General features: G+C 38.2%; 1 protein-coding gene across 3 annotated transcripts in view; it reads right to left on the bottom strand.

Moving 5' to 3' along the window:
- Nucleotides 1–5,840: 5,840 nt before the first annotated feature.
- The window catches only part of MSH3 (mutS homolog 3), a gene marked incomplete at its 5' end in the record, with an annotated part of 118,752 nt that continues 104,306 nt past the window's right edge, over nt 5,841–20,286 (bottom strand). The window contains 6 exons of one of the 3 annotated variants that reach the window (XR_014230684.1): nt 5,841–5,916; nt 6,076–6,256; nt 10,117–10,184; nt 13,349–13,523; nt 15,173–15,302; nt 15,501–15,687. Coding sequence is in view for 2 of the 3 variants with exons in the window: in XM_082336196.1 (XP_082192322.1) it covers nt 10,076–10,184; nt 13,349–13,523; nt 15,173–15,302; nt 15,501–15,687 (601 nt within the window). Of the gene's footprint in view, nt 5,917–6,075; nt 6,257–9,785; nt 10,185–13,348; nt 13,524–15,172; nt 15,303–15,500; nt 15,688–20,286 lie in introns of those variants that run through there. The other 2 variants (XM_082336196.1, XM_082336197.1) reach the window with 2 other exon arrangements.

The following is a 20,286-nucleotide window of genomic DNA, read 5'->3' as shown; positions in this document are numbered from 1 at the left end:
CTCTTGTCCATAGTAAAAGTAGGCTCACGTATACTTCTGTAGTGGTGGGAGACCACCACAGAGGCCATAACTGACAGTAGCTTGTCTACAATGCGTGAATGAGTGTCAGAACATTGGCCTAGGCTGAAATTGCCCAGCTCCATCTGTAAGGCAGAGACTTCCAGAGTTTAACAGAGATACAATACAAATATTCTGTTTTCATGGCATTTTGGTTGCACTTGTTGAAAATGTTGTATCTTCCTTAAAGGCAATTCTATCCATAGTCCATTTATGATCCCAATTATTTCCGGAGAATCAGTTCCAGTCGCAAAACTCTAAACTCCAAAGCAGTATGAACTCTTACCTAAGTATCAGTTTTTTCTTAAGTGTAACATGGACCAAAGTTGAAGTCAGTTACAGTGCTTGTCTTGGGACAGCCAAAAGCCATGTACAAAATGTACAGCCCTCAGTTTCTAAAAGAATGGAGTCAGGCAACAAAAAGTGAACTTTTCCATGCAGCTTGTCAATAACTTTCTTTGCCGTAGCTTGTAAACCTCTAAGGCAAGTACTCACCAGCGCATACACTGTTTAGCTCATAACCTGTGAGAAGACCACTTTGACACTGGTGCAGGACCAGTATTTGTTCTTGCAAATAATTAATCTCATCTCCCTGTTTGGAACATTATAAACTATTCTGACACTTGTGCCTCATGTTGCCAGCAAAGGAAAGGTTGTATCGCCTTGCGTCCTTTAATAAGCAATTGTTTCCTCATATGCAAACCCACTCCAAATACAATGAATAAATCTTTTATCAGGATATATGGTCTTAACTGGGGAAAAGTTATCTTCTACAATCAATGAATTACACATAAAGCCACTGTAAATCTCCTAAGCAAAAGATGGGGTTTTAGCAACCTCATGAATTTGTGTTACACGGCGCTGCCACAGCCAACTTCCCCTCTCTTCCAAGACCGTGGCTGTGTCCAAGTCTAGTCAAATGCCCACCTGCTCAGTGCTAAATAGAAAGCTCTGTAGGAGCAGCACTGCCTGTTTGCTAATGCACAATATTGGTGTGCTCAGTCAACTTCAGAGTTTATTTGCTCCTTTTTCACCACAACACTGTGCGTCCAATTGTCTAGCCAATTCCCTCTGTAACAGTGGGCAGCTACATTTTTATGTTAACAGACAGCTTCACTGTGAGGTCTATTATAAGAAGCTAGTGAGGTTTTAACCACAATAACAATTTAAAAAAAAAAAAAAAATCTGCTTTCAGTCGGTGCTTGACAAGGCAGCTGTCTAGGATGCAAAAAGATAATGGGACAGGAAATGAAAGGGAAAATTTTTAAATGCTTAATAGTGATCACAGAGATCTGTCAAGCAAGCTAAGGGAAACTGACGTACAGCACTGGGCCACTTGCTATCAACTTGCTTCAAAACTTAGTGGATCTAAAACTGAGAAAACCAAGTGAGGTTGAGACTTGAAAATATAATTTCAGATATTTCTTTATTCCAATACCATGGTGATAAGCAAAGTATTAAAGGATTACTGTATAAAGGTGGAGGAAGAGTCAAAATGTCTCTCCCTATCATTCTCTTACCTACGCATCAAAAACCCAGAAGGAATAACTGATTAAATGTGTAAGTTAAAAACAAAGCTATCCAGACAATGCTAGCTGAGATTTTGTGAAACACAGGGGAAATAACAAACCAATTTCTAACCTAGAATCTAAATCAACTCTTGCTAAAGTCCCTGGGAACCTTTTTAAGGGGCCCTGAAGATTAAACTTTTAGAATTGAGAATCTGCTAAGTAACTGCAGATAGCAGTAAACTCACTCATCCTGGCAAGAGGGAAACACATGCATGGTCCAGCATTTCCCAATCTGCAGGGAACAGATCCTTGCAGTCGAACAGCTTGTTTACTGTGTGACTGGTCTCATCAATCCTGCATCTGATAATGAGGCATGCGGACAGGTCTTTACAGAAATTGGGGGAGAGAAGAGAGACTGCAGAACATGCTAGCCTAAAGAACAGCACAATGAAGGAATGTATTGAAATATTTTTACATTAAAGCGCTGGTAATATGAAATCCAGAGCACTATTGTAGCCTCCACTGGAACGCCTGCAGGTGGTTAGTGGAGGGAGAATGAATTAGTTGCAAGGTGCTGCTGTATAGAAGGAAGTTTAAATTTAGGATCAAGGGAATTTTTTATTTTTTTGTTGAACACCTTCCACCTTTATCAGGAGGAAGCAAAATTATAAGCAATGATAAATGAGATGTTTGTAGCACATACAAGCTGAGAAACAACTGGTGGATATGAGGAACAGACTACAAAGCCTGTTAGAACTATTAAAAAGGGGAGTAAAGCTATGTCCTAAGGAAATCAGGCAGCCATGGTATAGAGGATGTTATGATGCAAAGGTGCCTTGGAGAGAGCTAAAGAGGAATTAAGAGACTCCTTTACAAAACTCTGTGGAGAGGAATAAAATCTGAGTGCCATGCATGCAGCTGCATACATCCTGTCTGCATGCTACACATCACTTGGGAAACAGGCAGAGATTTTCTTCCTAATGCTGGGGACAGAGGGGGAAGGAAAGCAACAGCTTCTCAGCCTGCTGGCTTCTTGGACGTAACACAATGTCAGACTAAACTTATCATTGGCCACGGGCTTGAGCTTACTTTTAAGACTTAATTGCTTCTCAGAAAAATAAGTGTCAAAGGTTTACACAGCTTTCGTTTGCAAATTTAATTAAAAGGATTAGCAAAATTTTCTTTTCCTGTGTGGAAACTATTAAGAATAGGAACTTGCATAGAAGATCAGCTCATTTAATATAGCTACTTATTGCATTAATACAGTCTTTGCTTAAGTAAAGTACTGCAAATAGAGCACAGTCTTTCACTTTATACAGAAATACTTTTACAGTGAGCCACAATGAAATGAGATTAATTCGAAGTGTGCATGAAACATAACCAAGGAGAATGTAAATACCACAGATACCAACAAGCTGGGAAGACGGTGGTCTCACTGGACACCATGCTGCTTGCAATGTGACAGTCTCATAGAATATTCTCCAAGAATATTCTTAGACTGAAAAGTGCAGTGCCTTGGTGTTGTTTATTTAGCATTATGAAAACTTCATGCTTTGAGATCAGTTTTGAAAAAAATCCAAGTTACAAGCCTTACCACTCCCTGGTGATGCACTTTTTGGGTAGACTGACTTAAACCAAGACAAAAATGCTTTTTCAAGGCCTTCTCCTTAGGTATCTCCCCCACTCCCCTCTTGATTGCTCTCACTGAAGCACTTGTTTTTGCAACGATTGCGAGATGTTTCAGACACACAGGGGGGCTGACAAGCTGCCTAAGTTAGGACATCTAAGTAGAGATCTAAGGAATGATCTTTAGCCTTCTCACTGCAAAACAAATATTTGCCCTGTGTATCCCCATCTGCGGTTTTGCCCCCCATGGTGGATCAACTCGTCGAACCAGAGAACAGACTTTTCCCCTCTCCCTTCCTCCCCAGCAGTGGGAATCTCAGCTGACTAAACAACCCAGCCCTCCGAGGGCACAAGCCTGGTCCCTCTGCCCCGCTGGATCCCGCAGGCTCACCACACCCATGTCCAGGCAGGGACAGCATTCCCCCCCCCCCGGCTCTACCTCTCCTCCTACGAGTGACATGGTCCAGCCAGAGGACCATGGCCCTGGGGGAGGCTGAGGGAGACAGTCCTGCACAGCCATGTAAAGGCAACCACCAGTCCACCACCCTGACAAACCTTCCAGCAAAAGGAGGTCCCGCATGTTAAGTTCAGTGATGCTTGCCTCTAGTGATCAGCATCATGGCGCTGTGATTTTTTCTCCCTCTCTGAATGAGAAGAACTATAAATATGTGCTCATATAATACATAAGATATTCTGAAATGCTCTAAGATGATAGTCAATTTCTAATGCTTTATGCAGAGAGGAATATGCAAAGAGAAATATTTCAATATGTAGGCAGAAGGAAGAGCTCAGTACTTGACTGAAACTTATTTTGTGTTACATAAGGGTGAGATAATTATATCTAGTAATCTTCTTGGTATTCAGGACACACTGAGTTTTAAGTCACCCTAGATATTTGAATTATTATAAGTAAAAAGCAACATTGATTTCTACTTCCTTATTGCAGATTGTATATTTAAAATTTGCCATGTATTGTGTTTTCCGATCCCTTCTTTCCCAGGAATTACCCTTTTTCTGATAGCATATTGTAAAGTCATAAAAACTGACTGCTTAAAAAAAAAAAAAGAAAATAAAAGGAAGGAAAAAAGGTTAAAAATCCATGAAAATCAGAAGTATCTGTCATGATTATGATTAGGTGCAGCTATCAGTATTTAAAATAAAAATCACCTTATTTTACAATACCTGAAAAATACTTTTACTTACAAGCAAACATTTGGAAGGAGGGCAGTCAAAATGTTATTACAGATTCCTTGCAAGTTTAAAAGAACATGAATATTTGAAAACTATGCCTCTTAGTGAAAATTATTTTATATATACATATTTAAAAGACTGGCTAACTTCTGTATTTCAGGGCTAAACTTTGTTCTCTGTTGACCCTTTGCAGGGCTGAGGATGGGGCAAGAATTCCTTCTCCTTCCTGAGTGATGAAAACACCAGTCGCGCGCGACCAACCAAGCGGGGACGGGCATCAAACTGACCTCCCTGCCCTCCCTCACAGCGCAGTGAGCAAGTTAGGTGATAAATGGGATTCACATGCTGGCTAGTAAGTACCAACTGATGAAAGGCTACTGTTCGATAAAAGCAGTGGTTCTTCCTGCTCCAGACTTGGCACGTCCTCCACAAGCTGTGGTTGCAATGACATGCATCCCATGACCAGACACTACCTCTGTCTCCCTGTGACTAGTTTGGGCAAGATGCTCTTGATTACACATCTGAGGGAAAGATACTGTACGTAGACTGAGTGCTGGACATCCAGGGCAACAGCGCAAGGGCTCACTGCAGAATTAACCCTCAGACAAACTCTCTTAATCTTACATGCTACACCTGCTGGCTAGTAAGACTGTAGCCAAAATATCAAACAAACCAGTGCCTGCTCGCTCTTTAACAAATCCTGACACCATGCAGGAGGAAACCACCCCATTTCCTAATGCCATTATTCTTAGAACAGCTAATTATTCTTAGATTTCTATATCTGGCTTTATCTTGTTCACACTTTATTTCCCCTGAATAGTATTTTAGGCACTGTCATCCTTTTCTCTACAGCTCACTTATGACTTAAACTAGTTTTAGTCTCAAATACATCATTTCACAGTTAACAGCACAGCCTGCAACGACTCACATCTTACAAAACAAGATGGCTTCTTACAAAACAAGAAATTAAGAAAACATCCTTTGCTTTCTACTTGTCTGTATGGCTAGGCAAGGAGAAAAATCTATAATGTAATTAAGGGAGTCATTGAGCTTGTGCATTCCTAGCTGAGGAAGAAGAAACTGATCTACTATTTCAAGCAAGGCGAGGATTTTCCACACCAAATATGCTTAGCCATATACAATGACAAACATAGCATCGTTAAAGTAAGCAGAGTTCTCTAATTTTGGCAAGAGTGTTTTTAGTATAGGACTCTACCAAGCTGGGCAATCCATGGCTTCCCCTGTACAGAGCTACAAAACAAGAGCAGTCAACAGCACTGGACTGATAACATGTCAAAGACCCAAATAAGTGGTTTCAGAACTGAATCCCATGTTTACCTACCAGCTGGATTTTCAATCCTGAATTCATCCTCGTTCAGCCGTAAATCCCTTCTTTGGCTCTGACCATAGGCTTTTTTAAAATTCCTGGTTCAGACCAGCAGACTGCAAATTTGTCCCCCAGAACCGACTTCAATTTATAAATGTTTGATCTGGATTTGATTGCCAGATTTTGCAGGGAGATGTAGGAAAGCTTTGAAAACAGATAGGAAAATTATGCTAAGATGGTAAATTTGAGCTTGCTATGGCCTTTGTGTTTAGGAACAATTAAAAGGTGATAAGAACCATCCACTCCATTCATATGCTCTAAAATCTGAAAGGGGAAAAAAAGAGACAGGCAGCTCAGACTTACTTTTCAGATTGCTGTCCAAGACTTGCAGTACTGGTGCCAGGATTTTGGAGGACATTGCAGTGGCCACCAGGGGTGAGACTGGATAAGGAGGCCCTCCAATAACCATTCTGAAGTGTGAACCAGATTCTGGAACAGAGTCCTGCTTCTCTCAGTGCAATGCAATCTACCAAACCTTATTTCCCTATGAAACATGCATTTATATCAGAACTACAGAGAAGTTAAAATAATTAAATTCTCACTAAATTTTACATATAGTAGAAAATCTGGATAATTTACTTTCCAGTAGATTTCAATGAATAAATATCACTTTCATTGCAGTGAACAGACTTATTGAAATACCTGACTCAGCTGACATTTCAGTGATCTTTAAATTCATTTATACGCGTTGCAAACCTATATGGTAGGTAAATTCATGTCATTTCCATAAATACTTCTGGAAAACTTTGCAATACAAAGAAAAGTCCTCTTGAGAATTACTTCAGTGAAAGATGTTGTATGACAGTAAGAAAGGTAATTGCTACTGGTAATGTATTTTACTTTGCGTATTCTATAATAACGTTCTTATATAACCAAATACAAAAAGGCAGTGACAGTGTATCCAGCCCCCTCTCTCTCTCTCTCCTTCTCTTCCATCAAAATGTTCTGCCAGTTTTTGCTCCTCACCTGTTGCACTGTGATTTCTAAAGGCAATACATTCAAGACAAGATACACAAAGGCATCAAAATTTTTACGTTAAGAGAAGGGAAGAGAGAACAATGAAAAAGCTTAAGAAAGTGATAAATACCATCTTTAAAAAAATGGATAAAAGCCATAAAGTGCAAAAGTCTTTCAAGGAGACTGTACCTTTATGTATAACGCAAAGCTGTATTTTTCACGTCAATATTAAAATTTAACTATGTCAATAACATGCTGGCACAGGCAGTAGGAGCCAACACTCTATGCAGGTTTCTAAAAATATTAACATTTAGACAAAGAGATTTCCCTTCCTTTCTTGAAGGCAAACTCAAGACTAGCATAAATTCCCACTACAGCCAAGGACCATCTAAGTATGGGTCACTCTTCTTTAACCTTACAGCCATCAGTACACAGGATCAAACTTGCTGACTCAGCACACAGACAAAATTTTATTACTGTGGTTTAAAAACAGGGCACATCTCCAAGATCATGCCACTACCAAAACTGTACTTCAAATCGTCTTTAAGATGATGGTTAGTGTGCTAGAAAGAGAGAGAAAGGGGGGGAGAGAGAGAAGGGGGGGGAGAGAGAGAAGGGGGGGGAGAGAGAGAAGGGGGGGGAGAGAGAGAAGGGGGGGGAGAGAGAAAAGGGGGGGGAGAGAGAAAAGGGGGGGGAGAGAGAAAAAGGGGGGGAGAGAGAAAAGGGGGGGGAGAGAGAAAAGGGGGGGGAGAGAGAAAAGGGGGGGGAGAGAGAAAAGGGGGGGGAGAGAGAAAAGGGGGGGGAGAGAGAAAAGGGGGGGGAGAGAGAAAAGGGGGGGGAGAGAGAAAAGGGGGGGGAGAGAGAAAAGGGGGGGGAGAGAGAGAAAAGAGGACAACACAAGAGCAGCTTCTCATCTTTCTGTTTCTTAGAAGGACTCCCGCTATGACAGACACAGAAGTCCCAACTTACCACAGCAAAAGAAATTAAAAAAAACCTCCTACAAAATTAATGCCTTTCCCTGTTTTCCAGAAAGTCTTTGTTTCTTTATATCCCTCTTGCACTCTATGCTACCAAAGGCCAAGGAATGTCTGTCTGGTTGCCCGTCTAGACTACGCCTAATTTCATGCTCCGCAAACATACCCAAGTGAGCTCTGAACTTGTCACGTCCCAGAGTGATCGCCCTCACATGGTGCTCACTCTGCTAATGAGCGTGGCTGCTCCACGTCCACAGAACAAGATCTAGATAAATCTGCACTGTACTATGTGTTTCATTACAAATGTACCCTAAAACCAGCAGTAAACGCATCTAATAATAGTATGCATCTCCTTATAAGTGCATTCTCAAATGGTCATAATTTTTTACATATCTGCTAGGAATTATAATAATCAGCAGTGAATAAAACAGTAGCTTTAATCATTAGCTTGCATATCTAGAAGAAACCTTATTGGGATAGCAAGGTAACCTCCACTGTTGAACTGAGCAAGGCTAAAATCAAGTTATTTCCAACATGATCACAGACATGAAGAGAAAAGCCTGCTGTAATTGCTTTGTACTTGATAGTATGAGCAGGCCAGTAATACTGTGTCCACTTACACATTCTTAATTGTATTTCTTGAATTTTTTCAGACTGCATCCAGGTGTTTTTTTCTTGTCAGAGCATAGTCTGAATGCTCCCTTGAGGGCAAAGACAGTCTCACTAAAAGCACATTTACCACATATGGGAATTTAGTAATGGCTCATTTATTCTCTTTGAAGACTATGGTCAGAGGTCCTTACATCCAATGCACTGCATCTGTGTGCATTAATAATGGAGTATTATATTCATTGTGCTTCACAATGTGTGGCACAGATAAACACACATGTGTAACCACACCTTGAAAGACTAGTTTTCTTCTTCAGCTCTTCCAGTTTAGATAAATATACTACACATTCTGAAAGGAGATGCTCATATTGATTGCTGCTATTTGAGTAGCAGACGAACTATTTGTTTAAATGATGTTTTGTCATCTGAAGAACCTGGAAAAAAGTCTTTGGTGAAGGTTAGCAATTGTTTATCACAGGTAAAAAAATTACACCCTTTTCTGCACAAAGTTCTCTATATGGGAAAGGCTAATTCAATCAGCTGCATGACATTATTTTGTATTCATCTGACATGCATTATCTTGCAAAAAAAATCCCTCATTTACTGAAAAAATTAGAAAGGTTCAGCTGTTTCAAAGATTACAAAACCTCATTTTATTCTTTTCTTTATAGCAAAATCAAGATGTTATTTTATTTCACTTCTTTCCACTTAATAAAATATTTTTTTTTTTAAACACAACAAACTATTTGCCAAGGTTTAAGTGTGTCAACATCATTGTCCATTTTCATAGTAAGATATTTCACCTGGTTACGTTTATAAAGGAAAAACAATTTGGATATCACATTCCCATTTGAAATTGGAACTTGATAACTGCAAATAAAAAAAATTAAAAAACATTTCTATTTTTCCCAGCTTTACTCTGCATTTGACAGAGCACTGGGGATGCCAGTTGCATAGTTTGAATTGTGTCTTTCACCTCATCTTATGATACTCCTATATTACTTAGAGTAAGTCTTTCTTTAGACTGTGCCAGAGAGGGCCAAGACCAGGAGAAAAGCTGAAGCTGAAAAGGAAGCAGGCGTGCATGAGAATGAAGAGGGAAAACAAAACACAGTCAATCCATGTTTTGTGCTGCTGCTTTGAAAACTACTAGTTGCACCACCATCACTCTCACCACTAGAAACAAAACTCTCCTACCCAGCCACATAACACACACTTTCTTAAATTCACTGTGCACGTAAAATTTAGGGGGTGCTCTACAAAACCAGTGCATTTTAAATGCATTAATACTAGAACAAAAAAAAAAAAAAAAAGTCTCTTTATAGTATTCATTCTTCGCAATTACAGAGCAGTATAGCATAGTCAAGACTCAGCTACATTTTCCCAACACAGAGTATTTCTTTAGAGACTGAAGTACAATAAAGTTAAAAGACATTATTTTATTTATAAAAGATTTACCTAATAATTTACCAACATAATTTTTCATGTTTTCTGAACATATTAGAAACTAAATCCAATGCCAGTAGACATTTTGCAATTAAGGAAAAGGGTAGAAAACACTTCAGGGAAGGAATATGGAGTGAGAAAATGACATACAATCAGGAAGCAGATGTGGGGCATCATATCACAATGCAAAATCTCATCTCTCAAAAGGAGAAAAGTCAACTTAATGCACCTAGAACTACACCCTGATATAATCTATTAGTCTCCAGACCTATATTTTGCATCTCCAATATTTTCCATCTTTAAGAATGATTTAAGGATTAAAAACTGTCTTTTCTTTCATCTTCAGGTTCACACATACTTTTCCATTTTTGAAGTTCCTGAGAATCATTTATCTTCCATACTTCAGCAAAGGACTTCAGCTTTTTTCTGGGGGGGGGAGGGGAAGAAAAAAAAAACACAAACAAACCAATCAAAATACAGACACATTTTTAAATTAAGCACATCAAACCTTGAAAGCCCTACAGTCATGTGCAAAATTTTATACACAGTCAAAAATAGCTGTTTGCATATCTTAAAATGTTATGTGATCTTTAAACAATCAGTTAATATTTTCCAATATATGTATTCCAGCTCTAGGACAGTCAACAATTTAATTTTATAACTAACAGTACCAGAAGCATTGACAAGATGTAATAAAACACTGAGCAAGAGTAAACCATTAAAGGAAATAAATAGTACTGTAGTTTGCACAGTTTAGTTTTCAGCATTCAGTTCCTACAAATTTGCACTGGTAGAATCATAAAGAGATAACGCATTTTCAAAATAAATGAGTACACACATCCTTCCTATTTTCTTTTTAATATTTTTTGATTTAAGAAGGACTCATAAGAGCTGTGACAAATAACAACACGACATTTAAAATGGGTTAACACACATTCCTGATGACAAAGATGTCAAGACTGGATGGAATTACCCAGTGGATTTTCTTAAATAATATGAAAGTGATTTAAAAAAATAAGACAAGGCAGCTGGCCTGTGGGTATTGTGACAGCACAAGTATACTGCTATGAACAGGTCTGAGTTTGATTCTGAAGATCACGATAATTTTTATTTTCTACCACAGATATACCATACCCATTTTAAAATTTGTTCATGTCTCTTTTGGGGAGAAGGTATGGAAGAGTACTTTGACATTTAGATCACATCATGGCAGTAAGTGAAAATAAACAGGAATATACAAAAGAAAATATTTCTATAACGACCTGCATAGAAGAACTGGAAAAATTAAGAATTACATAATACAATAATTTATGCACTGTGAAATCATCAGACATTTGATTTTTTTTTTTTTTTTTATTTTTCACTGACTTGAGCTCCAGGTTTATATAGATGCATGAAGTTCCCTCCAAAGTGTATGCAAGAGGTCTACAATGAAGGAATAATCTGGTGCAGGTCAAAGCCAACGAATTAGCAACTGCTGTGTGGTGGATGTCCCTTGTCCCTCACTCCCTACATAGCACTGTCTCTCATTAAAGGGGGAGGCAAAAGTGTCAAACTTCAGATGGGGCAGGCTGGTCTGGCAGGCAGGGCTGCAGTCTCAAGGTTACCTTTACTCTACCAACTGCTGCCAAAATCAAGGGCTTCCTCCTCATCTCGCTCCCACCATTTCCTTCTTCAGGTAGTAATGCCTGTTCACATGTAGCCTCAGGAAACGGAACTTCCGTGGTTATCAACTGGAGAAAGAATGACTTTTCAGCAGGATCAGATCCCTGACCTGGCCTGTTTTGTGGTCATGCAAAAACCAGCCCTGGCACCATGGAGAAAAGGTCAGGGAGCACTCCCTCCAGCAGCCTGGGGGAGCCTGCTCCAGCTGGTCTCTCCCAGGTACGTGCACTCATGTAGCTCAGATGGCAGAAGTCTGCAGTGAAGTGTGCCATTGTGGGGCTTCCAGCCTTAGTGTTAAGTCAGGATAAAGGACTTACCATAGCTTTAGATTAAGTATTTATTCTTCATCACTTTAGGAATGCAAGCAAATTACATACTGAAAGCTAAAATGCAGATGGTAGCTTACATATTCAAAAGCTGATACATGGGACACAATTAACTCCCATAATTAAGATTGCCCAGTCGGCCCTCACTCTACCCCTGTATGGGCACTGTAAATCAGTCTTCTAACGACATCATCGCATACTATTTTTACTGCTCATGAGTTTTGTATGCAATTAACTCTTTTTAGCAATGGAGACATGCTAGAACTCTATTTGTGCCCTGTCCAAGTAATATGCTAGCGTGATTTTCACAGAACAAAGGAAGATAAACCAAAGGGACATATATTATTTCGCATCTCAATTTTATTACATAGTAACTCTACCCTTCCAGCCCATACTGTCACCTTTCTGAACAACAATTTTTTCTTGATTTTGGAACCCTACCTATCCTATAACAACAGAGTTAAGAAATTGCTAGCAATTTGTTGTTTTACTTTTCTCAATTACGGACTATTATTTCCAATTAACATAAACTACCACATAATTTTTCCTATAAACTGTCATGTATCTTCAATAGAATGTTTTTATTTTGCTTTCCTAAAAGGGGATAAAAACTGGTGTTAAGTGCTGAGCATTGTTAAGTTACAAAAGAACTGTTTGCACCTACAAATAATTAGTCCTTAAAATTTTCTCATATGAAATTATTCTGTCAGGATTAGTTACGGCCATCAGGCACCAAAGATCTTGATTTATCATATTCCTAAAGGGCTATTTGAATTTTGCTGAGAGGACTGCCACTGAAAATAATAACAAAAAATTCAGTGGAAATGAATATGAATACGAGCATATATTTATATCTAAACTATGTACATAATGTTACAGTTTTTATAAAGGTGATGTTATTTGATACACATGGGAATTTTCATAACTAGTTTCATATATAAGGTACATATGCTCCTAAATTAAAATTGGTTATCAGAAAAATACTAAAAACCCCAAACTTTCAGTAAAATTTTGTGTGTTTGGGGGGGAAATCAAAATACATTATAAATATTTAAGTTAAACCAAAAGAATATCTGCATTTCCTTTTACACTACAGTATGCAAATACCATTTCAAGTTCCAAAGTGAATAATATACTTTCTAAATTAAATCTATTAATATTTTCACTATCACTGGTGAGAACGGAAGTAGATATTAGAAGATAGTTATATTTTAAGTTCTTCTTCCTGAATATAGTGAAAATACATACCTGAAACAAAAATTTGCTGGTATTTGCCATAAGAAAATAAAAAATAGTTTATTCCTAATGTTAGCTCAACGTGCATTTAGTTTTTTCCAATCTTGTTTCAGAGGGCAGCAATTAACTTCTGATGTAATAGCTAACACTAAAATCTAAAGCTTTGATTGAAATGGATAGCACAATTTCCTAAATATTTTTTCAAAGTTTTGTTTCACTGTCTCTTCCCTGAAGGGTAGGAGGATATCTGAAGTAGCTCTTACTGTTCTTTTTAATGCACATTGTGTGAAATGCTCTTTGAACCATAACTGAAGTTTGGGGGGGGGGGGGGGGGCGGGGGGCAGAAATCACAATTATTCTGACCTTTTCGTATTCACTATGCTTTCCAACTCCTTTGATTTGTGAGCTGCCTTCTTTAAGATTTCTTCAGGAATATCTGCCAGTTTGGCAACATTTAGCCCATAACTCCTTGCAGAGACTCCTTTAGTTATTTGATAAAGAAAAGTGATAAATTCAGGATTCTCTTCATCTTCAGATCCTAAAAAATAAAACCAAAATCAAAAACTCCTCTATTATGTTAATAAAAATGTAGTAGACCAAAGACCGAAATGGCAAAGACTGTGGTCTCATTATCATTCATGCTTCCTGTATGATTTATTCGAGACCACACATTTTATGTGCCCATTGTGAGACTGAAAAAACTCTTTAATATTAAGCAGACTTGTTTGTGTGTGTGTAAAACTTAGAATCTTTCTATGTCAAATTGATTAGTTATGGTGTAACTGGGATATTTCATCTCATGTCAGCTAAGAAATGACAGAATAACTGAAGTGTCAGTAATCCCACAGTCAAGAAATCTATAACTACAGCACAACAAAAAGTTTGGTGCCTCCCAGGAGGCTAGGAGCTATAGAAAATACTTAGGAAAAACCAAAGGTTAGGATGGTGGATCTTCTGCTAGGGATTCTTTCTGTTCCATGACAATAAGATGGAAATGTAAGAGCCATCATTATAAATCTGTCTAAACGACTCCTTCCTTTTTAGACATTCTTGTTGCATCTCTGCACAATCCAGGCCTTGTGTAAAGAGCAGAAAAACTATGGCGTCATTCACTGCCATTCATTCTTCTGTCTTAAAAATGCAGTTTTTTGGAAACAACAGAGATTTCCATAAATGCTGATGACTCAAGCTGATTTGATCCGAGTGATCCAAGCCAAAGATCAGAAAAAAACATGCCATAAAATAAAAGAGTTAAAATGTTAAGACAACAGGAGCTAAAGATACAGGCAGAGTAAGAAACACAGATGTGTTGTTGCTCACAGGCTGTGGTACTACACCTATTGTGCTTTCTGTAGCAAACAGTGAAGACTACATATTGCCTGAAGGTTCAGGTCAACTAATGTTGAAAGTAGAAATGCTAAAGCAGCACAGTGAAACAAAAAGTACTGGATTTCATGGACACAATAGTTACAGAATAGTAAGTATTGAATGTTGATAACATCTCAGTTATCTGAGAGAAGAGATCAACAGTTCAATTAATGAACTCTATCAGAAAAGGACAGGCTGATGTTCAGGAGAGTGGTGCTCTTAACTGGCAACATCAGTGTGGCTAGATCGTGCTCACCTAAACACAACATTACTTTGAACTACTTGTGCTCAAAGTTAACACATATTTCAGGGATCCCTGCTTCTCATATTAAAGAGAATACAAAAGCTGAAATCTCCCTCCAGCCAAACCCTAAATTTTTAAACTAACTCTGCGAAAATAATTTTGAAAGTGATAGATTATATATTTAAACACATTATTTAGTGGCAAATACTAAAGCACGCTGTCCCAATTAGTTTACAATGTAAGCAGATAATACACTTTTAAGAATGAATTAGGGGGAATGTTAGTGCCAAATATCACGTCAATTCTTAAAAAAACATATCCCTCCTCCCTAATCCTTTGTATTTGGCTACTGTGAGAAGCTGGATACTGGGCTGGGTGAATCTTTTATCTGACCTAGCTCAGTCATCCTTATATTAAACGGGAAAAAGAAATGGTTGTTCTGTTTTCAAGCCCCCCAAAATGTGTGTATAGGCTGATACTCTAGTGAGTTTGGATGTATCACTTCCATGTTGAGGTTTAAATTACTGTAACAGTTTTACAATTTCTGCCTAATCTCAGATGGATTTATACTGTACCTTTTTGTTCAGCACTTTCCTCCTCATTCACCAAGAAAGCCATGTGGTAATTACCAACTTTTTCTGCATACGCCTTCTCTAGCTCACAAACTGAGGGATAGTGAGTGACAAACAGTGTCAGTGACTCCACCTACAACAGCAAAATAGACACATAAGAAGGTCTGGCTTTAAATGTTTTTAAACACAGCAGCGTTGCACTGGTATCCTTTATCCATACCCTTTTGCTCTGAGTTTAGACGTGCCACATTTCTACACCACGTCAAAGTCAGCCTACCATAGTACAGGCTGAACAAGCATTCACAAGCATGTCTCAGATTTGAACACTTACATCTCTAATAAAATGTTCAAGTGTAGCATAAGCAATAGCAATTCCATCATGTGTGCTAGTTCCTCTTCCCAATTCATCCAAAATTACTAGTGATCTTGAAGTTGCTTTTCTTATTATCTCAGCAGTATCTGTCAGTTCTTCCATAAAGGTACTTCGGCCTTTGTAAATGTTGTCTGCTGCACCCATTCTGCATTGGGATACAAAACATATCAATTTATTAAGTTCAAATAAATGCCAGATAATGCTGAAAAAAAATCGTGATAATGAAACCACTTTGTTATAAATTTCTTGTTCCTGCTCCAAGCAGAGCAGGAAAACCCAGGCAGAACATTCACCTTCCAGAACAAGCTACTGCTTAGGAGAAAAAGCAACAACAGCACATGGTGCAGATGTGAGGGTACTCTAAAGGATTGAAAAGTCCAGAGGGAACTCCTCATGTGCCATTAAATAAGGGCTTACATGCATTCCCCAAGAGAAGAGGGTATACAGACCCTATGGGCATCTGGGGGAGGTTAGATTGTAGAGACAGCAGAGAATTTTTCTGGGCCATCAGTAATCTAGTCCCAAGGTAAATCCATAGACAGAAATCTCAGCATCCCATGTCAGCTACAGGAATCAGGGGAAAAAGAGGAGGAAGGCAAGGGGGTTTTCTCTTCTTCTGCAGCTTTCCTCACCTATTCAATTAATATGCTTTCTACCTGGAAGAAAGAACATTTCCTTTTTCCATATATGCTTTTCAATTACATTAGTCACATTACGATATCACTTCTGAGCTAGGTTATCAGTAGCAAACCACTGAGTAGGGCTGTCAAATGGATTTGTTCACTCTCATCAGCCAATCATATAGTTACAAACAAGTCACATTGATTTAAGGAAAACTGACTCATGGACTTAGCAAATTACCTTTTGAAATATAACAGCTGGCCACAACAGTATTTAAAGCCAATCAAAACCTTTGAAGAGAATCCCAATATAGCTTTTTTCCTCTCAGTCTTTTGCTGCATCTCTCTCTAATATAATTGCTTCTGTTGCCTGCAGAAGCACTAGAAAGATACTCATCATTTTATGATGATCTTATGGTTGTCAAGAGTAATTGACTACCAATACCAAAAACTAGCAGGTTGGACCCAGGACAACTATGATTTCTATATATTCTCTGGTTTCTGCCCTGCAAATTTGGTATGGTGGCATGCGTAAGTTCACAATACGCAAATCATTAATTATAAATGAACTAATTTTGGTTGGAGATGGGCGTTATGATACAATGAGCAAACTGAGTGTTTTTATTTCATTGAGTATGTGCTTACATACACACACAGTAGGTATACTCCCACACACTCCAGAAGAGAGATGTTTTTGCACATAAGCTAATTAAACTTTGCATTAATTTCACTGAATTAAATATATAATTCCCTTCGGCTGGAGCTGCACGGCTAGAAGGCACGTCCCCTGGGTGGTGGATAGGGAATCCCTCTCTGGAGGGTGCACCGGATAAAATTGAAGAAGGTGCTGCGAACCAACGCAGCCTAAGGGAAGGCCACCCTGACAGAAAAACCACTGGCCCTCCAAGTCATGGGGGTTGGGCAGGAGGCCAACTACCTCCTCCCGGGGGAAAAAAAAAAAAAAAAAAAAAAAAAAAAAAGTTGCAGAAACGACGAGCATCAACTCGGAGATGGAAAAAATCAGTAATGAAGTGAGGAGGAGGAGATGGAACTGGATCGGTCATGTCTTGAGGAAAAAACCGACAGAAGACTGCGCTGTGGCCCTTGGGACTCCAGAGCACGTAGCCGCAGACCGATCGAAGTGGAAGAACGATGTTCGCGCCTTGTGTGCCTCCTGGCACTGAGAGAATTCAGATTCAGAAATATATAATTCAGGATATTGAGGCATTGTGAAATTAACATTTCATTAAGCCACTTACTACTGTAATCCTTTTAAATACTGGGTTAAGAACTATGAAAATATTACTCAGTTTCTCCAGTGCCCCCAACATCCCCGAACCCCTTTTCTAAGTTTGGTTCAGCCATCACATACTACTGTAAAATCAAACAATCCCCCTTTATCACAATATTGCACAGATCTACAGAGAACAATATAAAATAGATCTATTTTTAACACTATTAACTACAAATAAGTTCACCAGAACCACAAATACTTTTTATGTCCGAACAATCTCTGGTTCCATAATGGGCAACTTTAACCTTAGTTTCTGACCCTAGGATTATTAGTATTATATCATTTTGATTTGGCTTTTCATTACCAAGACAGCATCTAACAGGCTCTGTTCTGCACGTATGATGATTACACTGAGAGTTCTCACTTCTGTTTTTCTCTTGGATTGCATCATTTCCACAGACCCCTCAAAATCATTTAGTCATTTTGTATCTAATTTGCATTCACAAAGATAATTTTCAAAACTTCCTCACTAAATGCTCAAGATACAAACAGAAATGAATATTATCTTTTTCTTTTTAACAACAGCTGCAAAAGAAGCCTTTCTTTTCAGCATCTTAAAACATTCAAATCCAACTCAGGCTTATCTACAGATTTAAAAAAATATATATTTTTTTAAATGACATAAAAACCTCTTAAATGTCATCCTTTGAAAATGGATAAAATTATTCTTTCTGCCTCTATCTTTGACACTAGAAGAATAATACTTTTTTAAACATACGTGATAAGCAATATTATCCCAGAAACAAGTAAGTGTAACTATTTTAATGTGGATGATTGCATTTATAAAACTAACAGTTAATATGCAGCAAGGTATTGCTCCCTAACTGTATGCTATATTATTCCTGATACAATAAAGTCAAATCACCTATTGCGTAAACAATTCTTTTTCTTCACATTTAAAACAGCCATAATAAAACCCACTAAACTTCTACCACATTCAGTTGCTTTGAATTCACATTTTAATGTAGCTTGCCTCTTAAATATTTTTATATATCAAAACATTAAACTTTTCCCTATAATATTCAATAGAATCCAGATGATTTGTTAGTAGCTACTCTATAGGTAATACCTGGGATGCTATCCCTATGAATTGTTAGGGTAAAAACGCTACAAGAAATGTTACAGATACTCAGCCTTAATGCTGCCAGGACTTAAACCACGATTTTTTTTGTTTGCTTTTTTTGTTGTTGTTTTTACACATGGTCCTAATAGAGTCTCCAAGATTCACTTTCTCTGGAAAGCTGCCTACAATGGGATCAGATATTTTTCTAACTTTTATACATACACAAGAATAACTATTTGATTACATTTTAATGCTGCGTTCATCACTATGGCAGGTGACAATATAGTGTAATAGGTGGAGAGATACGAGTCGTCCCTGAGTGATGTAGACATGTTATGCACTACCCAAATTTTTTTTCTTCCCTCTCTTAATTTAAAATCAAACAAACAAAAGCGCCCAGGAAGAAAGGTCACAACAGAATAAGACAGTCACAAAAGCAAACCACTACAGCAAGAACAATGCCACCCAACTTCACCAGCTCTATTCCTCTATTTGTTAAAACACCAGCCACTGGAAACAGTGACACAGTTAATATGAGAACTTCCATGTCTGCTATGGAACTTCCAATGTCTACATTCAGAAAGATTACTGCATTCTGCCCACGAGGAGCATGCAGACATCCAATGTGAAGAGTGCCTCTTTAGTGTTGGCAAGAGATCCATCACTCCTCAGCAAATGCAATTTGGCTGGAAACCACTTGTTATAATGTCTCTTTGACAGCCAACCAAATTTCATAAAATTAAAAGCTCTTCATCTTATAATGTTCAACACATTTATTATATAAAGAAAAAAAAAGAGGAGGCATTATCTCTTTTCAGTGCTAGCTTTCAAGTGGTAAAGACTCCTGTCTATAACCTCAGAATAAACAACAGGGAAGCAATGTTTTCATAAATTAATTTTTGGAGGATAAGTTAGATGATATGCAGCAGTAGCTAGCTTTATGTTAGACCAGCTAGCACTACATGCTTAACCTGTATGTGACCCCTTAGAGAAAAAGATACAGATTTCCTTATTCTACAGTAGCAGCATTGAAATGACTGTTTTTTTAACCTGCTCTCCTGAGTCAATACATGCATACAGTACTGACCTTTTCTAATGCAAGTGCTCATCATCCTGGGAAGTTATCCTATGATATTTTATCCTGTGAGACTCTATAAACGTTGGGAATTTTTTTAACGATACAAGCTATGATACCACTCAGAAACCACTAGAATTAAATAGAATTAAATGTAGTCAGTATCTATTTAAACTGGCTCTCAACAGGCACAAACTAATATTGCTAAACTATGTGGCCTGAAAGTTACCTCAAAGTCTGATGCTTTCAAGCTTTTGCTCAGCTACACACATCTGAGGGCTCTGACAGCCATCCATGAAAAATTTGTATGGAAGGAGGAAATTTAAATTGAGGCCACTGAGGTCTTCTTGGAGCTCCTTCTTTCAGCATCCTGTTATTACTGCTCTCAGAAAAACAAAGTGCCCTGGAGAGGGGGATAGACTTGCAGACTTAATGACCAACGGTGGCATAAAACAATAGAATAACCCAAGACATTGTTTTGGAGCAGAGCAGAGAGGCCCCCAGAGAACTGCAGCTGCCCTGTGCTAGCAGTCCAGGGGTAAAAGTGACAACATGTAGGTTAAAACAGAAATTGCCCTAGTATGACAGAAGGCGGTGAAAAAAATTAATTTCCCAAGCAATGAAATGAACCTGAAATCCAGAAGCTTCTAGTTAAGGCTTTTTCCATGCTATCTTTCAAAAGAAGTTATCCA

The sequence above is a fragment of the Platalea leucorodia genome (genome assembly GCF_965183815.1).
Source record: "Platalea leucorodia genome assembly, chromosome: Z".
Lineage (NCBI taxonomy): Eukaryota > Metazoa > Chordata > Aves > Pelecaniformes > Threskiornithidae > Platalea > Platalea leucorodia.
The sequence above is the reverse complement of the archived record's forward strand: the minus strand, read 5'-3'. Positions and strand labels throughout refer to the sequence as shown.